The sequence below is a fragment of the Apium graveolens genome, chromosome 7 (genome assembly GCF_009905375.1).
Source record: "Apium graveolens cultivar Ventura chromosome 7, ASM990537v1, whole genome shotgun sequence".
Taxonomy (NCBI): Eukaryota; Viridiplantae; Streptophyta; class Magnoliopsida; order Apiales; family Apiaceae; genus Apium; species Apium graveolens.
Genome location: NC_133653.1, coordinates 54,197,437 through 54,217,592, shown reverse-complemented (window position 1 = coordinate 54,217,592; position 20,156 = coordinate 54,197,437). Strand labels below are relative to the sequence as shown.

General features: G+C 38.1%; 1 protein-coding gene across 2 annotated transcripts; it reads left to right on the top strand.

The window, feature by feature from the left end:
• Positions 1–5,969: 5,969 nt before the first annotated feature.
• Positions 5,970–8,210, top strand: LOC141670470 (uncharacterized). Of its 2 annotated transcripts, XM_074476337.1 has the most exons (3): positions 5,970–6,850; positions 7,004–7,378; positions 7,464–8,210. In XM_074476337.1, exon 3 carries the CDS (start codon positions 7,476–7,478, stop codon positions 8,085–8,087), a length of 612 nt encoding a protein of 203 aa, XP_074332438.1. In that variant the 5' UTR covers positions 5,970–6,850; positions 7,004–7,378; positions 7,464–7,475; the 3' UTR covers positions 8,088–8,210. The 2 variants fall into 2 exon arrangements, with proteins under 2 accessions (XP_074332438.1, XP_074332437.1); XM_074476336.1 differs by having other exon boundaries at positions 5,970–7,378.
• Positions 8,211–20,156: the final 11,946 nt, after the last annotated feature.

Here is a 20,156-nt window from a genome sequence, read left to right as displayed (position 1 = left end):
AAAAACAACTTCTTAGCTTTAGTAAACAAGAAGATTCAACAGTCTGGTGACTACCACATAATGATGGATTTTGTGAAGAACTGCAAACTCAACTATGCCATGCTGGAATCACCTACCATTTACTGTGAGGTTGTAGAGGAGATGTGGACAACTGCAGTGTACAACTCAACAGACAAAACCATCTCTTTCACTCTAAAAGGTAAGCAGTTTTGTATAAATAGTGATATTGTCAAAGCATGCTTTAGGATTTTTGATAATACTGTAACTGCTTTACACACAGACACTGATATTGTTAACATGCTTAACTCTATGGGCTATACACTCACTACCATTAAGTTAAGTGAAATTAGAAGGTTGGGTCTTAGGAAATAATGGAGTTATCTGTGTGATGTGGTAACTAAAGTATTTTCTGGTAAGATTAGCAATTTTGATTCTATCAATATATCCATGCTTAACATACTTTACATGCTAGTTACTGATAAGTACTTTAATTTCAGTGACTTGGTTTTGTTTGAGTTAGGCTTTAAGTTAGGAGAACTTAATAAGAGAGGTAAAAGTGTCTATTATGCTAGATTCTTTATGATGCTTGCTAACCATCTTATTGAGAATATTGTGATTGAGAACCCAACCAACAAGCTGAATTATTGGGTTCAAGAAAGAAGAATAATTGCAGATCTTACTAGAGCAAATCATCACAAGGAGGTACCTTTATACTATTTTCCAGTAATGAAGGGACCTCAAGTAAGTGAGGTAATTTCGATTGTCTCTATTCTTCCAACCTCACACATTTCTTTGCCTTCTAGTGTAGCTATGACATCTGTGCCAATGACCAAACAGATGCCTACCCAAATTGCCAAAACTAAAATTCTAAAATCCAAAGCTAAGAAAGCCCCCTATAATTTCTTTCAAAAGAAATCAGTTATAAAATCTACTAAACCTAAAGAGGGGAGTGTGAAGGAGGGTAAGAAAGGTGAGGGACAGGGTGAAAATCAAAGAAGCCCTAAGAATAAGGTTGGAGAGGTGAGTGTTTCCCAGCCTAGCCACACTGCAGTTTCTCAACAAACTGCAGTGCTTAAAAATGATTTAAGCTCATTACTAGTTGCATCCTCCCAAAAGGATGTGACTATTGAACAAAGCTCTCAGCCAAGAGCACATGCCAAAAGGGTAAGGGACATAAGCGCACCCCAAAATTATACCAGAAAGAAGAAATCAAAAACCCTTGGGATGCACAAGGCACACATTTAGTGTAAACTGGTGCTAAAGACTCCGTCACTGCACCTTCTCAAAGTTAGGTTGATGTGGCTCCAATAAATGTGGAGTCACAGTCAAAATCTCTCATAATTGAAGCACCTGATACACCAAATTCTCCCACACACTCACTGGATGATGACATGATCAATACATCACTTCCAAATACTCCATCTTTAACTCTCTTGGAGAAGTCAAAAATCCAAGTAAGTGAGCATCATCTTTTAAATGATTTGTTGGCTCATTTACCATTCCTTTCTGAGACTGTTGAGACATCTATGCTAAATTTTTCATCAATCTGCACAGAGTCTAGAATAGTCTCCACTCCAAACTCTTTCATTTCTACTATCCCGATGGATATTCATCATCCGTCGAGTAGTGATTCTATCCCGGCGGATAAGCCTAACAACAGTCATCTGTCGGATAGCCATACTACTAACCCAATGGATATTCATCATCCATCGGGTGCCTCTGCATAACTTCAAATTTCTTCAATTCTTACAAGTGCAGAAGATTTAGTAGTAGTGCAATCACTCTTAGGACTGAGGGAAAGGAGTGATTTGAGTGAGAGTCTAGGTTGCTCCCAGGAAAAAGGAGAGAAAAAAGTGAACAATTGCAGTCCATTTCTTCAGGACTGGAAAAAGTGAGTGAGAAGAGTCCCACCTTAGATGGTGAAGGTGAGGGTGTGAGGGTGGGAAGCCAAGGGTAGCCCTTGATGCAAAAAGAAAGAGAAATTGAGAGAAATGCAGGTACATGAGGAATAAGGGTGGATATCATTGCTAGTAAGTCAATGAATGCCAATGATACAGACATTGAGAGACTATCTCAGCATAATCAAGCTGTTATAAGTTCCATCTTTTTGGATGCTGAGGCATTTACTCATCCTGTTCCAGCATATCAAATTTTGGCTGGATATGGCAATGAACATGCAGAAAGAATACTGAACTTGGTGCACACCACCCAGTCAATGCAAAGAGCTAAGGATGCCATCACAGCTATGCCACCTAGAGCTGATGATGATGTTGACTATGGGACTGGGGAATCTGCTGATTTCTTTGGTGATGCAAGTGAAGAGGGGTCACTGGACATAGGGGGAGAAGTAGGCCCTAGTTCCAGATCTGGAAAGCCTTCTTGGGCATTTTCAAAGTAATATGATGAACACTATTTCAAGACCACCCTCATTCAACTTATAAGTCAGACACACTCTGCTCTTCAATCTACAACAAATGCCAGCACAAGAAGCTCCTACAAGCACACCTGGCCACTCTGCAGTTACAACAAATCCAAGGTTTTCAACACAATCAAGATGTCACTTTTATCAAGACTGAGATTGATCAAATGAAAAAGGACATTTCTGAAAGGTTGGATTCTAAACTTCCAGAAGCTATAATGCTTAATATTAAGAGATAACTCAGGAAGAATTCCGATCTTGCCACAAAGATAGATTCCTTGGATACCAGAATGACTGCAATGGAAGCTTCTTTAACAACTATACATCTACATCAAGCTCAGCAAACTCAACTGCTACAACAACTAGTGGCTGCACAATCTTCATCCTCCACTCTACTTGATGATAACAAAAAGGGGGAAAAAAGCTCAAGTAAGGGGGAGGGGGAGAAAGGCTCAAGTAAAGGGGAGCTAGGCTCAAGTAAAGGGGAGCTACATCTAAACATACAAGTCAGCAAAGTGATTGTGTCAACAATTGCTTTCACAAAGCCACCAGTGTTGGATAACATTGATCTAATCCAAATAGCAGCTGAAAAGCTTGAGTCAAAGTCAAATCCTAAGATGCTTGATGTTACAGCTTTAGAGAAGGAACTAAAAGAAAAATGGAGAAAGATAGATGCAGATATTCAACAAAAGTTTGGGCCAATTCAGAAGCCAGACAAAACATTCATTCATCACTCTAAAGTCAAGAACATTACTGTAAATGAAGTGAGTATGAATTATCTGGAAAAAGGCCAAACATCTTGCATCAAATCTCCAAAAGCAGATTTCATCATGAAGCGTAAAAGAAACTATTCAAAGTTTTCAGAAAAAAATTCTATGAATACTGTGTATGAGACACCTAGGCCTGATGAGAAGAAGCTGCTGGCTAGGTTAATTGCCTTCTACAAAGATCCAACCGATTCAGTACTAAAAAGAAGATTATCAAAGATTTACAGAAATGGTAAGGAAATTTGTGTGGTGGCTGGACACCCCATGTTTGTGGAAGCTAAGAAGGAAGAGAAAGATAGAATCAGGAAAGAAAAGAAGCAAGCTGCTTTGGATGCTAAAAAGCTTAAACAAAAGAAGAAGCAAGCTGCTATCTTGGCCAAGCTTCAAGCTGTAAAAACCACAACAAAAATTCATGTACAACCAACTGTAATTGCTGAACCTAAGGATCTGAAAGTGCAAGAAGAACCACAACAGAAAAGAAGATTCAGATACAAACTCCATTCCAAGAGGAAATTGAACTTTAATGATGAGGAAAAAGGAAGACCAAATTCCCAAAAAGCCTACAACTACAACTCATACATCAAAACCCTCAGTGGTATTTGAAGAATTCAAAGTGGTTGATCCAACAAAGAATATTCATGATGAACCAATTGTTCATAAGGATGAGCCAGTAGACTGGGATAATTTGCCAATTTCTGAGCTAAATTTACCCATCTTCAAGACAAAGAAGACAAAGACAAGAGCTAGCAAGAAAGTGAACCCAGTGATTCTCAGATCCAAGACACTAATCAAAGTCAAATTTATATTCAACAAGGGAGACATGTTGTACATCTTTGACATCAAGGAGTTTTCTGACATAAACCTTTACTTAGATGAATTGGAAGAAGTTAGAGGAATTGATGCTTACAGACATCTCCCTGAAAGGCTGATATTCAAATACAAGGGAGGAAGAGAGATCATATGGCCACTTTACAGGATTCTTCTAGAAAGCCAATCTATTTTGATAAAGGTCTACTCTTCATTAAAAAAGAACTTTAGGTACAATGTGACAGCAAGAAGACTAGTTCTAAAGAAGATTGAGGAGCTGAGGAGTACTAGAGCCAAAGATGCACTTCCAAAAACTCTATATATTTCCTTTACAGGAAATAGAGTGCATCTGAGGCCCTATTGGCTGATGGAATTCAGGGATGAAAAAGGAGTTAGAAGATTCTTCAGATTGGAGGACCAATTGAGTATCTCTAGCAATGGGACTCTTTTGGAAATGCAGGAAATGCTAAATCTCTCAGAAGCTGATGAACTTGAATTCCACAGACAACTCCAGAATCAAATTGAAGAAAATAACAGAAGGCTTGGAAAGAAATCCAGACAATCAAGGAAATAGATCCAACTGCTCAGACTAGAGGAGCACCGTGATAACAATTGTGAGCAATTGTCTTGTGTACTTTGCATTGTTCAATTTTCAGTAAATTGTAGCACTTATCAATTTTATCTACAATTTTTCAATCTGTATTTTTAGGATGTTTTGTTATCATCAAGTTTCTCTTAATTTATTACTATAATTTCAATAGACATAAATTGGGGGAGATTGTTAGAAATATGTTATGTACTTGATGATAAGTTAAACAAAGCACCTTAGTAGATTTAACTTAGTGAATTTTGTAGCACCCGACGGATGATCAATTATAATCCCGACGGATGATTCAATATAGTCCCGACGGATGACTAATTGATATCCACCGGGTGAGTAGCTTAAGTAACAATAAGTAATGTAGCACATTTCTGCAAACAACTTTGTGTAGATTCTATAGTAGCATATATGAGTCATGTTGACTGCTAGTAGATATGCAGAATAGGTTGATTAATTGTAAATATAACATGTCTTGTAATTCTGCATAAATGAAATGGAGTCAAGTGTCAAATAGCTACCCGACGGATGATCAACAAAGCTACTTGACGGATAACAAAATTATACCCGACGGATGATTAATTCAAATATCTGTTGACAGTGACAACACAGTCACATGCGTCGAGTGTTTGCAAAAGGAATGTGGCAGCCTGTTTAGCAGGGTTTTCGAGAACAAATAAGCATTACCATTTCCATGCTATTATGAAGATATTCAAAGATGCTGGAATAGAGTAATTGAAGCATCATGGAGTTAGACTTGATATGTTTTATTTTATTATCATGTCTTATTACCATGTAAACTTGGTGATATATAAACCAAGAGTAGAACAAATAACTAAGCAAGCACATTTTAGAAGAGAAATAGAAAAAACTGTAACTGTTAAGAATTTCTCTGTAGTTTGTTTGTTCACTTGTAAAAGCAGCTATGAGCTATTCAAGCTTCACAGGGTTCTCTCGATATATATATATATATATATATATATATATATATTTCTGGTGGATACATTCAAATCTAGCAGAAAGTTTTAAAGACTTGTGTTTTAATTTATATAATTATTTCATTCCGCACTTTGCAAATCAAACACTTATTAAAAATCTCAAAAAGAAGCCAGGATTAGATTCAACCCCCTCTTCTGTACTTCTTTTTGTATTGTTAGGGAATAACAATTACTCCTCTTTACGGCTGTTACTTCCGTCATTTTTCCGTCAGGTCAAAGAAGCTAACAGGGCTGCCATTATCGTCAACTAGAGTGGTGCGACTGAGTACCCGATAACTAGGGTGAGTTTTTTGATATATGGCCTTCACTTCGGTGACTATTTTGAGATTTAAACCTTATTGTTTTTTCTTCTTTGTTTCTTGTCTTCAAAATTGTGTCTTTTGGGATGGATTCTTCTACTGAGTCTTTTACTATTTTTGCGAGTGAAAGCAGTGATGACTATGTAGATGAAGTTTAGAATGTGACCTCTTTTATTACCCATGTTCGGTCTTGTTACCATTCTTGTAGTCGAAATCCTAGTCGTAACAAAGCTACTTCTCCCAGTAAGGGTGGTCATTCTATCAGTAAGACTGTTGTAAATGTTGGATCTTCCTTACATACACCTTCTGTTGTTGAAATCTCTAGGCCTCCTCGAGGTGCAAAATTTGAATCCAACAAGTCATTTAACCGTTCCAGTTTGTATTTAAAAATGTCTTTGAATTTTTATAATTTGTCCAAGCATTGTGCTTTCTCTGAAGGTTATGTTGTTTTTCCTCCTTCCTTTGAGCGCATGTGGGCTCCTTTTCGTCCGGGTCGCCATACTATCCTTAATGTGTTCTTTGAATCTGGTTTTAAACTCCCCTTACACCCTTTTACCTCTTTGTATTCGAGGCCCTTGGTTGTGGTCTGGGTCAACTGGTTCCTAACACCATTCTTCAGATTAACGGTGTTATAACTTGGTGTTGAGTTGGGGCAATTTTCGACCCTTGACTTGTTATTCTCTATAATTTGAGTAAAAAGAACTGGTGTCCAATTATATTTTGATAAAAAGGAGTGTTGTCGAAAGCTTGTAGAGGTATCTGGATCCAACTCCGGGTGACATGATAGGTGGGCTTGGTATGAGGGTCCTGGGTTGGATCGAATTAGGGGCTGGAAACCACTGTATCCTTCCCGTGTGAGGTCTTTGAACCGTTTGGGATCCAAGATGCCTGAGGAGTTAGCGATCTTCATGGTCCTTCTGTTAGATATCAGCCTGATGATTTTATAGATTCTGATTTTTTAGGTAGCCATTGTTGTAAGATTTATAGTTTTGCTCTACCTTTTGCTTTTGTGTAGTTGTTTCTGCTTCTCGATTTTTTTATTCCTTTTGACTGAACTTTTGTTTGGCTTTATTTTCGCAATGGTTGGATTGGATCTCCGTTGTTTACTTGACAAGTTTGTTAAGATGCCTACTGAGGAATTTATTGCTTACCTTATGAAGAGTAAGGCTTCAGGGGCTTCTGTGGTTGTGGTTGGAGATTCTAATGAAAATGGGGCTGATGTTGACTCTCAAGTTGTTCCCTCCACTCCTGAGTTGGTTGGAGTGGCTGATTTCAGGCCTATTGCAGTGTTGATGAAGGATAAAGACAAGAAACGTCACCGTGATGGGCACTCTTCCCGGGGTCATCATTCTAAGAAGCTTAGGTAGTCGTCGGCTTGTTTAGCCCCTGCTGCTCAAGTTGGGCCGGGCTCTGTAACTCACGTTGTTTTCGGGACTTCTGGGAGTTCTGTGAAGACTGGTCTTTCAAGGTGCAAGAGCTATGTTGACAAGGTATCTCTTTTTGTTGAAAATTACTATATTTTGTTAAGTTTTCTTTTGCTTCCTGTGTTATGGTTTTCTTTTGATGTATTGGTAGGTGACTGCCGAAATGAATAAGTTTCTGGTGGTGGATGAGGTGGATGATGCTAGTGAGGTCCTTAGGCTTCGTGAGGAGGCTTGGTTATTGAGGGCCGAGAAGTTGAAGTTGGAGAAGAAATATCAGAAGTTGACTAAAGATAACAATGCTTCTGCTGATATAATTTTCTCTCTTTTAACTGAGAAGTCTGAGTTGATGAACGAGTGTGGTTCGTTGAATATTAAGATCGGAGACTTGGAAAATGAGATTCGTGGATTGCAAGCAGCTTTGAGTGCTTCGAAAGATGAGATTGTTGAGAAGGAGGGTTGTTGGGTTGCTGACAAGGCGGAACCTATCACCAAACTGGATGGAATGGCGGATCAGTTGGCTCATCATGAGGCTGAGGCTGAGGCTGAGGCTGAGGCTCTTAGCTCGTTTGAAGAAGGTTATAATGAGTGTGTTAAGCGCTTTGCTGGAATTGGAATGGCCATAGCTTTGAATGTTACGTTGCCGAGTTGCAGGACAAATCTGGAGCCGAGAAAGCTGTTTCCACCAATCAAAGTGACGAGGCTTAGTTTAATTTGGAATGGGGTATGCCTCGATAAGCTTTGGTATTTTAATGCTTTCGTGTTCTTCGTATTTTGAACAGTGTTTTTTAACATTGTTTTTATGCTCGTTTGAGCCTTGAATTTTTTATGATTCTGGATTTGAAAGCCTTTGGGATTTGGAGATTTTATTATGATGTTATGACATTTGTCTTGAAAGTTTTTTTTTGCGTAGCTTTTACTTCTTTTTATTCTGCTTGATACTTTTTGTAGTACTGCTGTAGTTTCATATATGTTTTCTATCTTGGAGTATCTTCGTCGGAAGATCTTATATATTCCGAAGTGTACTTATGGGGATGTGTTCATTCATGTAACTTTCCTATTTCAGTTTGTTTTTGGCGATCTTTTCTTTTGTTGCGAAGCTTTTTTGCTTCCTAGCGGATTAGTATCAAAGTGGCGTAGTTGTGTTATGGGTGTTGTGCGTGCTAGAATTTTTTTGTGCTTTATAAATATTTTGGAAAGCAAACATGAAATCAAAATAAGGAGTTTTAAAATTAATTGTATGGAAAACAACTAAACAACTTATTTTAAAATGCAAAGAAAGATAGGCATGATTAAGACTCTAAAATAAAATGTTTTCATAAAAGTCGTGATAAAAGACACTTATGTCGGCTTACATCATAGCCAATTTGATTATGGTGCTCGAGCTGTAAAAGCGACTTGATTACAAACATGGAGGATTACTTGCTAAATAACTTAATAACTTAAATTGGAGATCTTGTCATGGGATTGTTATGGGTAGAACTTTTTGAGGTGGATGACATTCCAAGCGTTTGTTATCAGGGTGCCATTGAGCCGAGCAAGGCGATAAGTACCAGTGCGAATGACCTTTGTTACCTTGTACGGGCCTTCCCATGACGAAGATATTTTGCTCATTTTTGAAGACATTGAGGCTGCAGCCTCTCTCAGAACTAGGTCGTTGACCTTGAAGCCCCAGGGCTTGATTTTGGCATTATAGAGCTCGACGACCCGCTCTTGTTACTTGGAGACTTTGAGCTGTGCGGACTCTCTAATATCTTCTAGGACGTCATTGTTTAGACGTAGACCTTCTTCTGAACTTTTGGGGCCGAATTTTTCAATTCTTAGAGATTTAGTTCCAATCTCCATTGGTAGAACTGCCTCAGTGTCGTATGCCATCCTGAAGGGTGTTTGTCCCGTATCAGCTTTTGGAGTGGTTCGTATGCTCCAGAGTAAAATTTGGTAGCTCGTCGACCGAATTCCTATTTGCATCCATCAATCTCTTTTTAAGACCTTGGAGAACTGTCTTATTCGTGATTTCAACTTGGACGTTAGCCTGATGATAGGTTACTGAGGCCTTGAGGTGTTGGAACTTAAACTCTTCGAGGGCGTTTTTACAGCTTTCTCTTGTGAATTGGGTTCCTTTGTCTGTAATGATGATTCCGGGGACTCCAAATCTAAACACTATATTTTCTATGAGGAAGTGGATGGCGTCAATTTCTCTAATTCTGGCCAAGGGTTTTGCCTCTACCCATTTGGTGAAGTAATCTACTGCCACGATGATATAATGGCATTGTTTGAAGCTTTTTGGAAGTGACCCTACAAGGTCAATGCCCCACATGTAAAATGGGCATGGTGTAGTAGCTGGGTTGAAGAGCATAGAAGGTTTGTGGTTCATGGAGCTGTAATACTGGCAAGTCTTACATTGATTCGTGTACTTCTCACAGTCCTGGCGCATCATAGGCCAAAAGAATCCATGCCTTATAATTTTTAGAGCCATGTTTTTCCAGCTAGATGATCTCCACATATCCTTGAGTGGACTTCACTCATGACTAAATTTGACTCACTTTTGTTGATGCATATGGGGATTGGTTCAATAAGGGGGCGTCTAAAAAGCTTGTTGTCAATGATGCAATAGTTTCTTGCTTTCATCTCTATTTTTCTTGATTTTTGTTTGTCATTTGCTGGGAGGTTTCCTTGGATGAATCTAATTATAGGAATTCTCCAGTCTTTTTCAATTGATACGCAGTTGACCTCGCATTGTATAATTGAGGGATATGACAACTCCCTGAAGCAGACGGGATCTGTGACCTTCTGGGTGTCTGGCGTAGCTAATTTGGATAGAGCAACTACCTCATGATTCACGAACCTGTTAATATTTTTAATAGTCTATGAGGTGAATGCTTGTAGAATTCTGGAAGTAGTTTGCATATATGCAACCATTTTCTCTTTGATTGTCTTGAATTCTCCCAAAATTTGCTTTACCACCAACTAGGAGTCGCTAAAGATATCGATTACAGATGCCTCTAAGTCACGAGCTAGTTTGAGGCCTTCTACCAGTCCTTTGTATTCCGACTCATTATTAGTTTTGGGGAACTTGAACTTCATACCTGTCTAACGACAAAGCCCTCTGGGATGGTTAAGATGACTCCCGAATCTTCGGCCTGTGAAGTCGAAGAACCTTCCGTGAAGAGGGTCCATGCTTTGCTTTACGAGTTGGTAACTACTTCTCATGGTTCCAAGTTGGAAAATATGCATTCTATAATGAAATATGCTAGAGCCTTGGATTTCGTTGTTGTCCTTGGTTAAAACTCGAGATGGAATTGGCTCAATTCTGCTATCCAAGATGCGAGACTCCCCGACATGTCTGGTTTGTGTAGAATTCTTCGTAGAGGCTGATTTATCATGACTGTTATTAATCGCCCTTGGAAATTTTGTCTTATCTTTCTGCTAGTGATCATCAAGGTATATGTGAGCTTCTCGATATTGGAGTAGCGAGTTTCTTCTTCTTTTAAGCTTGTTTGATATTGAATGCAAAGAAATATAACACGAGGGGGGGGGGGTGAATGCGTTTTTTGGATTTCACTTGACTTTTAAACTGTCTGGGTTGTGGATGAACAAAACAGTTAGGAATTGTAGAGATAGAATATAAACAACAAACACACAAAACACAATATAACAAAAACTCACTTAATTGTATTAATTAACTTTGTCTTTCTACAAATCTGTGTTCTTAGAAAACAAGAACTTAACTATAATCTTGAGAGAGAATACAAGATTTTTCTAGATTTGTTTGTTACCATTAAACTAAGGACCGATGCATGCTTTATAGACCAGCAACAGGGGTTTATAAAACTTGCACTAAAATGTACTAAACCAATTTCTAAAGCAACCATGTCTATTTCCTTTTCTGGTGTTAGTAAATCTGTGCAGAATCTTGCAGGTGTGTGACCATCTTTTGTAGTCTTTCCAGTTTAGTGAATGAATTGTTTGTTGATTAATAATCTTGAATCTAGAACTTGTCAGTATTCTGAATTTGAGATAGTATGTCGAGGTCTCGAGTTATCTACATGCAGAATGACTTATCGACATCTCCAGTTCTTTATATAGGCTTTTGACTTGTCGACATCTTGAGTTCTCTATATGAATAATTTGACTTGTTGATATATCTGAGATCTCTACAAGGAGAAATGACTTGGCGATATCTCCGGGATCTCTACATATATATTTTGACTTGTCGATATCTCTGAGATTTCTATATGGAGAAATTGACTTGTCGATATCTCCAGTTCTCTACATCTTCACTTAACTTGTTGATATCTGAGATCTCTACATACAAAAATGACTTGTCGATATCTCTTGGGACTACTCTACAAGTCATTTTGGACTTCTTGATATCTCTTGATCCGTGACTTGTCGATATCTTGACTTAGAACATTTGTCCTAAAACAACATTATTTAACTCCAATCTTCCACACTTTTCTCTGAGGCATGATCAGGACTTGATCTTCTTCCAAAGTTTATTCCTTAGCTTGAAATTTATTCACAGAAAACCCCCCATTCTAATCTACTAAACATTTTTACAGACTCAAGGAATACAATTACTGAATACAAATATTGATTATCATACAACTCAATCTTAGGGATGTCAATATGACTTACTCTTGTTATACATGCATGTCTTACACAACAATCTCCCCCAATTTATGAGAAGATTATTTATCACAAATTCATGCCTGATAACAAGACTAACCCTAAGCTAAAATGAATTACAAAATAAGATTGACAGAATGAAAAATACACTTTTTATACATTTATTATTTATATCAGTTCACAGTTACAAACATTGGGTGAATTTCTCATAACCAAGTTCTTTTCTAATGAGGTCTTGATTTTGACTAATACTTCAAGTTCTTCAATAATTTCAGTCCCTCTTAGAGCTTTCATTAGTATGAGCCATTCTTCCAATGAGTAATTTTTGAGAAGATGAATCCTGAATCTTAACAATCTGCCAATCTTGATATTCAGAAAGTGTCCATCTTTAAAAACCCTGCCCAACCCCCTTGCCTTGAGTTCATTAGATCTTTATTCAAACATCTTAATCTTCTTGGCATATTTTATTTCTCTTTCTTTCCTCTCAGCCTTTTCCCTAGCATGCCTTATGTTCCTTTCTCTCAACCTTTCAGCCAACACAACCCTCATCATTCTTGCACTTGAGTCCTTAGCCTTCATCAAACTGATCACCCTCTTTAATTCTGCAGTTGAAAATATCTCTATTACTTCTTTATTCAACAAAATAAAGGAGTCATTCTTGTAGTAGATTTTGATTTCTTCCAGAGAAATAACCCAGACTTTGACTATCTCCTCAGCTAGTTGTTGGTGATAATCATCATCTGTTATGCTCCTTGAAATTGATAGAAAGTCATCATAATTAAAACAGTTCCAGATAGCACCAACATCAGCTATAATTTTTCTTGATTTTCTTCCCGCAGTCTTGAAGTGAGTTTTTGTTGGAGGTTTGAATGAAAGTGGTTTTGATGTTTTCTTTAAGAAGACTTGGTTGGCTGTGATAGGTATCTTGAGTATGGAGTTTGCAGTTTGGCTTGTATAGGTATTTGGGCTTTTGAGTTTGGATTGATTGAGTGTTTGTTTAGCTAGATTTAGGGATTTGAGTTGGTAGAGTTTTTGATATTTGAGCTTCTTGGACAATCTGTTTCTTTTCCCCTTCTCCATCTTTCCTTCTTCTTTTTCCATCATCCCTTTCTTTCTTTTCCTCCTTCCCTTTTTCTTTACCTTGCTTCCAGTTGCTTTGCTAGACTGACTTGGATTTGAGCCAGAAGATTTATGTTCATCTTTCTTTTCCTCATCATCATCCAAGTCATCTTTTGTGTTGATTTGAGCTCTTGGCAACATAACTACAACATTCTTCAAATGTTTAACAATTATCTTTAAGGCTTCCACATCTTCAATAATTTTGTTCTTCTTTGACTTCAAATTTGTCTCTATTATCATCAACAACTTCTTGTTCCCCATGACACAATGCTTCGAAATCTGAAAATGTTTGTATTGTCTGGTGTTGGGACAGATGTAGACCACTCCCTTGCTTGGTTGAAGGCAGATTTCTGGAAATGCAGCCATTTGACTCTTTTTGAGTTTATTGAGCAAGAGAGTGTCCTCTGAAATCACCCTGTTGACTTTGTTGATAAGGATGTCCAGCTCAGATGATCTTCTTGATTGGAGATAAGAAAGAGACACCTGTATGAACCTGTTCACACCTGAATCATTGATATTGGCAACAATCCTCTTCTCTTTGAAGTTCCCATTGATCACCATCACCACCCTCAGGAAATTTATATTTCTGTCCAAAGCCTTCTTGTAAGTGAAGTGATTGTTGTTTAGAGAGATTACGAGATCTTTGAGGAGTTTATCAAATTCCTTGTCAAGACAAGTTCCCTCAACTCCCTTCTAGCATGCACTGGAGGTATAGGTAGAGAGATTTGGGTCCTTACAGCTTGAGGTTTTTCTTGAGGGGGTATGCTTAAAGCTCCTTGTTAGTCCCTTAACAATATGACAAGAATTACAGAAGGGGGGTTGAATGGAATTCTTGAAACTTTTTCTTGAAATAAAAATATTCTAAATCGAATATATATATAAGTGTGAATTGATTAGCACAATGCGGAATAGTTACTTAAATGAATCAAAACACAAGTAATTAAAAACAAGAGTCTTTAAAAACTTTCTGGTGGATTTGAATGATTCCACCAGAGATATATAATATATATCGAGAGAACTCTGTGTGCGAGAAGCTCACAGCTGCTTACAAATATTGAACAACTAAGAATGCAGAGAAATGCTAAGAATTCTGCTTACAAATGTTTCTCTGCTTGAATCTCAGATAGTTCTTTAGTTGCTACTTCTTGGTTTATATATCACCAAGATTACAAAGTAATGAGACAGGATAATAAAACAAAAACTATCTAGTCTATTATAATGCTATTTCATTACTCTATTCCAGCATCTTTGAATATCTTCATAATAGTATGGAAATGGCAATGCTTCTTTGTTCTCGAACACCAAGTTGAATAGGCTACCACATTCTATTTGCATCCACTCGACGCATGTGACTGTGTTGTCACTGTCAACAGATATTTGAATTCTTTATCCGTCGGGTTCATGATCATCCGTCAAGTTATTGATCATCCGTTGGGTTGTTGATCATCCGTCGAATTTATTGTTGTTTATCCGTCGGGTAGCAATCAGGCACTTGACTTCATTTCACTTATGTAGAATTACAAGACATCATCTATATAAAATTAATCAACCTATTCTGCATATCTAATTAAAGTCAACATGACTCAAATACTACTACATATTCTAAACAATGTGTATGCAGAAATGTGCTACAAACTTATTATTATATAAGCTACTCACTCGATGGATAATAAGTCATCATCCGTCGGGACTATATTGAGTCATCCGTCGGGACTATAAACCTTATCCGTCGAGTGCTACATTATTTCACTAAGTAAAATCTACCAAGGTGTTTTGTTCATGAAATCATCAAGTACACAATATATACACAACAATCTCCCCCAATTTATGTCTACTGGAATTGTTGTCATAAATTAAGAGACACTTGATGATAACAAAACACCTTAAAAATACAACTTTTAAAAGACAGTAGATAATACTGAAAAGTGCTTCAATTAACAAAATGTACAAAGTTTTGCTCACAGTCATTTTCAATATGCTCCTCTAGCCTGAGCAGATTTATCTAGTTCCTTGAAGGTCTGGATCTCTTTCCAAGCTTTCTGTTGTTTTCCTCAATCTGATTTTGGAGCAGCCTGTGGAATTTCAGTTCATCAGATTCTGAGAGATTTAGCTTTCCTTGCATTTCCAAAAGAGTCTCATTGCTAAAGATGCTCAATTGGTCTTCTAATCTGAAAAATCTTCTCACTCCTTTATCATCCATGAACTCCATCAGCCAGTAGGGCCTTATATGCACTCTTCTCCCTGTGTAAGGGATGATTAGAGTCTTTGGGAGTGCATCTTTAGCTCTAACACTCCTTAGCTCTTCAATCTTCTTCAGTACCAATCTTCTTGCAGTAATATTGAACCCAAAGTTCTTCTTGAAGGATGAATAAACCTTAATCAGTACAACTTGGCTTTCTTGAAGGATCCTGTGAAGTGGCCACTGAATTTCCTTTCCTCCTTTGTACTTGAACACTAACCTTTCAGGTAGGTTTCTGTATGCATCAATTCCTCTCACTTCATCTAGTTCATCTAGATAGAGGTTTAGATCAAAAAATTCTTTGATGTCACACAAGTACATGTAATCTCCCCTATTGACTTTAGATTGAGCTTTGACTACTGATTTGGATTTGAGAGGTGACAGTTTCACTTTCTTGACTGCTCTTGACTTTGTTCTCTTTGGCTTGTTAAGGATTGGCAAGTAGAAGTCAAGAATTGGTATGTTCTCCCATTCTACTGGTTCATCCTTAGGCACAATAGGTTCACCATGGATGTTCCTGTAAGGATCCACCACCTTGATATCTTCAAATACCACATAGGGTTTTGATGCTTGAGTTGTAGTTGAAGTGGATTCCTTGGGAAACTGATTCTCCAATTCCTTATCAACAATGTCCAGTTTCCTTTTAGTTCTTTTAGCCAATTCCTTGATTCTTGGAGATTTCTTCTGTTGTTTAACTTGCTTCTTTGATTCAATAACTTCAGATGGTTGAGAAGGAATTTGTTGTGATGAATTTACAGCATGTAGCTTGGCCAATATAGCAATTGCTCTTTCTTTTGTTTAGTCTTTTTAGCATCCAGAGCAGCTTGCTTCTTTTTCTGCTTCAATCTAGCCTTTTCTTCTCTCTTTGCTTGAGCAAATTGAGGATGTCCAGCCACCACACAAATTTCTTTCCCATTCCTGAAAATTTTAGCAATTCTCCTTTTTGAAACTGAATCAGCTGGATCTTTGTAGAAAGCAATTGACCTTGACATAAGCTTCTTTTCATCAGGTCTAGGTGTCTCATACACAGTATCCAAAGGGTTCTTCAATGATGATTTTGAGTAGTTCACCCTTGGTTTCAGAATTATTTCAACCTTTGGAGATTTGATGCAGGATGGCTGTCCTCTTTCCAGATAGTTCATGCTCATCTCATTCACAGAAATATTCCTGAATTGAGAGTGATGGATGGCTGACTTGACTGGCTCCTTGACTAGTTCAAACTTCTTTTGTATATCTTCATCAATTTTCTCCCAACTGACTAAGCTCAACTTCTCCTTATCAGCTGCTCTTATGTTGGCTGCTGCTGCATTGATCAGATCTATACTGTCTGTAACTGATGGCTTTGAGATAGTAATTGAAGGCACAATTACTTTACTGATTTAAATTTGAAGCCTCTCCCCCTCACTTGGTCCTTTCTCCCCCTTTTGTTATCATCAAGCTGAGTAGAGGAGGAGGTTTGAGCAGCCACCAATTTTTGAAGTAAATCTGTCAGTTGGGCTTGATGAAGATGACTGGCTGTTAAAGATGCTTCCATGGCTGACATTCTTGTGTCCAAGGCATCTATCTTGGTTGCAAGATCAGAATTTTTTCCTTAATTGCCTCTTGATGTCAAACATTGTAGCTTCTGGAAGTTTAGAATCCATCTTGTCTGAAATGGCCTTCTTCAATATCACCATTGATGGTGTTTACATCCCTAGCATGTTGGAAGCCCTGGATTTGTTGAAGTTGCAGGGAGGCTAGATGTGCCTGAAGGAGCTTCTTGGTGCTGGCATTAGTAGTGGTTTGAAGAGCAGTATTTGTCTGATTGATTAGCTGGATCAGGGTTATCTTGAAGTAGTTGTTAGGGCGAAATCACGCACTAATATTCACGCAAGTATACGCGTTCGCAAATAATATAGAATACTTTCTAGTTCATTCCCTCAGAGACTCAGACTAAGTTTTTGTCTAATTAAACTCACTCACCAATGTATGACTACTTCTCAATGTTAAGATAATAACACTTAAAATTGTTGATTAAATATTAACTATAATTAACTACTTAATTAACCACTTAACTAACACTTCAACTTATCAATAATAAAACACTCATGAAATCACAACTTCATTATTACTTCCTTCTATAGCCATTGTTATTACCTTTAGCATGTGACAGTGATGATATTAATCGAATAACACGAAACTGATAAAAGCCAACTTTCATTGTACTAATACCATTCTACCAAGCATCCACAATTAAGATAGAAGTTGAATAGTCATCAATTATGTTGAGTTCCTATATGTCTACAGAAATTGACAACACAACGATTTAAGCACAAGTTATTCCTTTTGATTACATAGGGCAAATAAAACTGTTAGAGTTACCCACTAATCATGCACAACGTACATGAACCTATGCTAGCATGGCAAGTTCTAAATCTCAAGGTCCACCGTCGGTTCACAAGAGATTAACCCCCTATCTTATATATTCGTGACGCACATAAGACGAATACGCACAACCAATACTAGATATCATACAATCATCACACACTAAAGTATTAAACAATTAACTAAAGAATTTCATAATAAATCCGTTGCAACCCCATGATCACGATTAGCCCATAATAGAACTTATCGCCATCATGGGTTCATATGAAATCATGATAATCAACACAAGAAAATAATAACTAAACTAATTATATTAAAACAGAGTACGTCACAAGAGTAAATAAGTCAAAGCAAGAAAACTAGCATCCAACGTTACAACGAAATAAGAATCACAAGAATATATGCTTCCTCTTCGCTGCAGTGTGCTAAATCGGTCTTCTTCCTTATCTCCTTCGCTTCTTGCGCCAACACAATTTAAAACATAATCTCCTTCTTATTTTCTATGAAAACGTCTCAAATCTACTTATATAATAGTCCCATAAAACTCAGATTACATAGAAGTTGGAAGCCAAACAGAAGTAGAAGTCTAAAATAATTCAGCTTTTTCCCCGACCCTGCGCGGCCGCTCAGCATTTCTGCGCGGGCGCGCAAGGCTGCTGCGCGGCCGCTCAGGATTGCTGCGCGGGCGCGCAGGACCCTACTGGAAAAATTCCCGGTTTGCTCCGTTTCTTCGCCGTAATCTTCCCGTTCTCTTCCTCTCGCAATGGTGAACACATGCCAAGGCTTATTCTTGATGATTCCTCCTCCAAAATGCAACTAATACCCTGAAATGCATAAACACTAGAAAAACGCATCAAATACACAAAATACTTGATTTCAAGACACCAATTTAAGTCATTTTAAGACGTTCTAAGTGGTATAAAATGCCACTTATCACACCCCCAAACTTAAATCGATGCTTGTCCTCAAGCGTCACAGACTCAAAACAAATAAAAATATGCATGAATGCAATCTATGTGAAAATGCAACGATCCCCCTTACTACAATTAACCAACCAAATTGTCACGTCTCAACGAATGCAGTTAGACACTAAAGATCAATAAACTCATGCAAACGGACATACAGCCAGAAACGTGGTGTGTGCAAATGCTTAACAGATATGCTTCGGAACTAGACCAATTACTATGACTAGACTATCCTCAAGGCAATCCTACGATTATACAAAGAATAAAAATTCTAGGCACAAAGTGATATACAACACTACAAGAACTCTAGAGCTTACTACGGAATCGTGCTTTTTATTTACAACTCAAATGCTTATTTGACCGTGCAATGAGTGAGGTCCACAAAAGACTTATACAATGGTATCCATGTAACGAGCGTTAGGTTAGCGGATCCCAGACTCTAAAAGCCTTAGGTCACTAGGCACAAAGTCCCCTAAGAACTTAATAACTCGAATACCAAAGAGCCCACTCTTGATCAATTATGCAAAATTTTTTTTTTTTTTTCCCTGAGCAAGTGCGTTTCGCTCCATCTTGCTCAACCCTAGACTACTCGCATAACATGCGAGCCGGCTACTAGCCATTTGACGCCTAGCCACAACTAGCAACAAATTCCATTTTTACTCCATTTTTTTCTTTTTCATGCCTTTACCACTAAGAACCTATTATCAAATTCTAAGCATAATAAATAGATTATCCTCGAAAATAATCAGATCATAACAACAATCTAGCCCTTAAGCATTCTCTAAGACTTAGTGAAAATACAAGTGCTTCTAGCATGCATATCAACCTACACAACTTAATATCACTTTAATGCTATCACTACACTCGCATCAATATCACAATTCAGTCGATAAATCATTGCAAAAGGGATCATGGCATATGCATGAGCTATATGATATGTCAAACAAATAAAGCTATAAAAAAAAACTTATATGGCAAAAATTATGCAACTATATGAACTAACTATCATGAATATGCAGCTATATGACACACACAAAATATTCCTTAACTACCACCCCCAAACTTAAAATCTTCACTGTCCCTAGTGAAGGTAGTAGAAAGGAACACATGGTATACCTACTCGGAGTCATCATCATCATCACCCTCAGTGGGTGGAGTATCAGGCGGCGGGTATGCAGAGTCCTCACCAAAAACTGGCCACTGGATATCAGCTCCAAGGCCTCGAAAAGCAGTCCCTAACGCAAGGGTGAGCTCCTGAGCAAACCTGCTCTGCGTCTCATACATGGCATCCATCCGCCGTGAAAGCCTCCTATACTGGGCATCACCCATCCCAGCACCCTCCTGAGCTCTCGAAGAACCAGCCTCACCACGCCCTGGCCTAGCCATAGTAGCACCTCGTGCTGGACGTCCTCCTGGAAGACGATAACCCAGCCCATGCTCCTCAGGCTCACCACCGGTCCACTCCTGCATCCCATTCAGAGTGCCAGAATCTATCGGAGCTGCTGGCAACTGTAACTGCTCATGAGCCGGC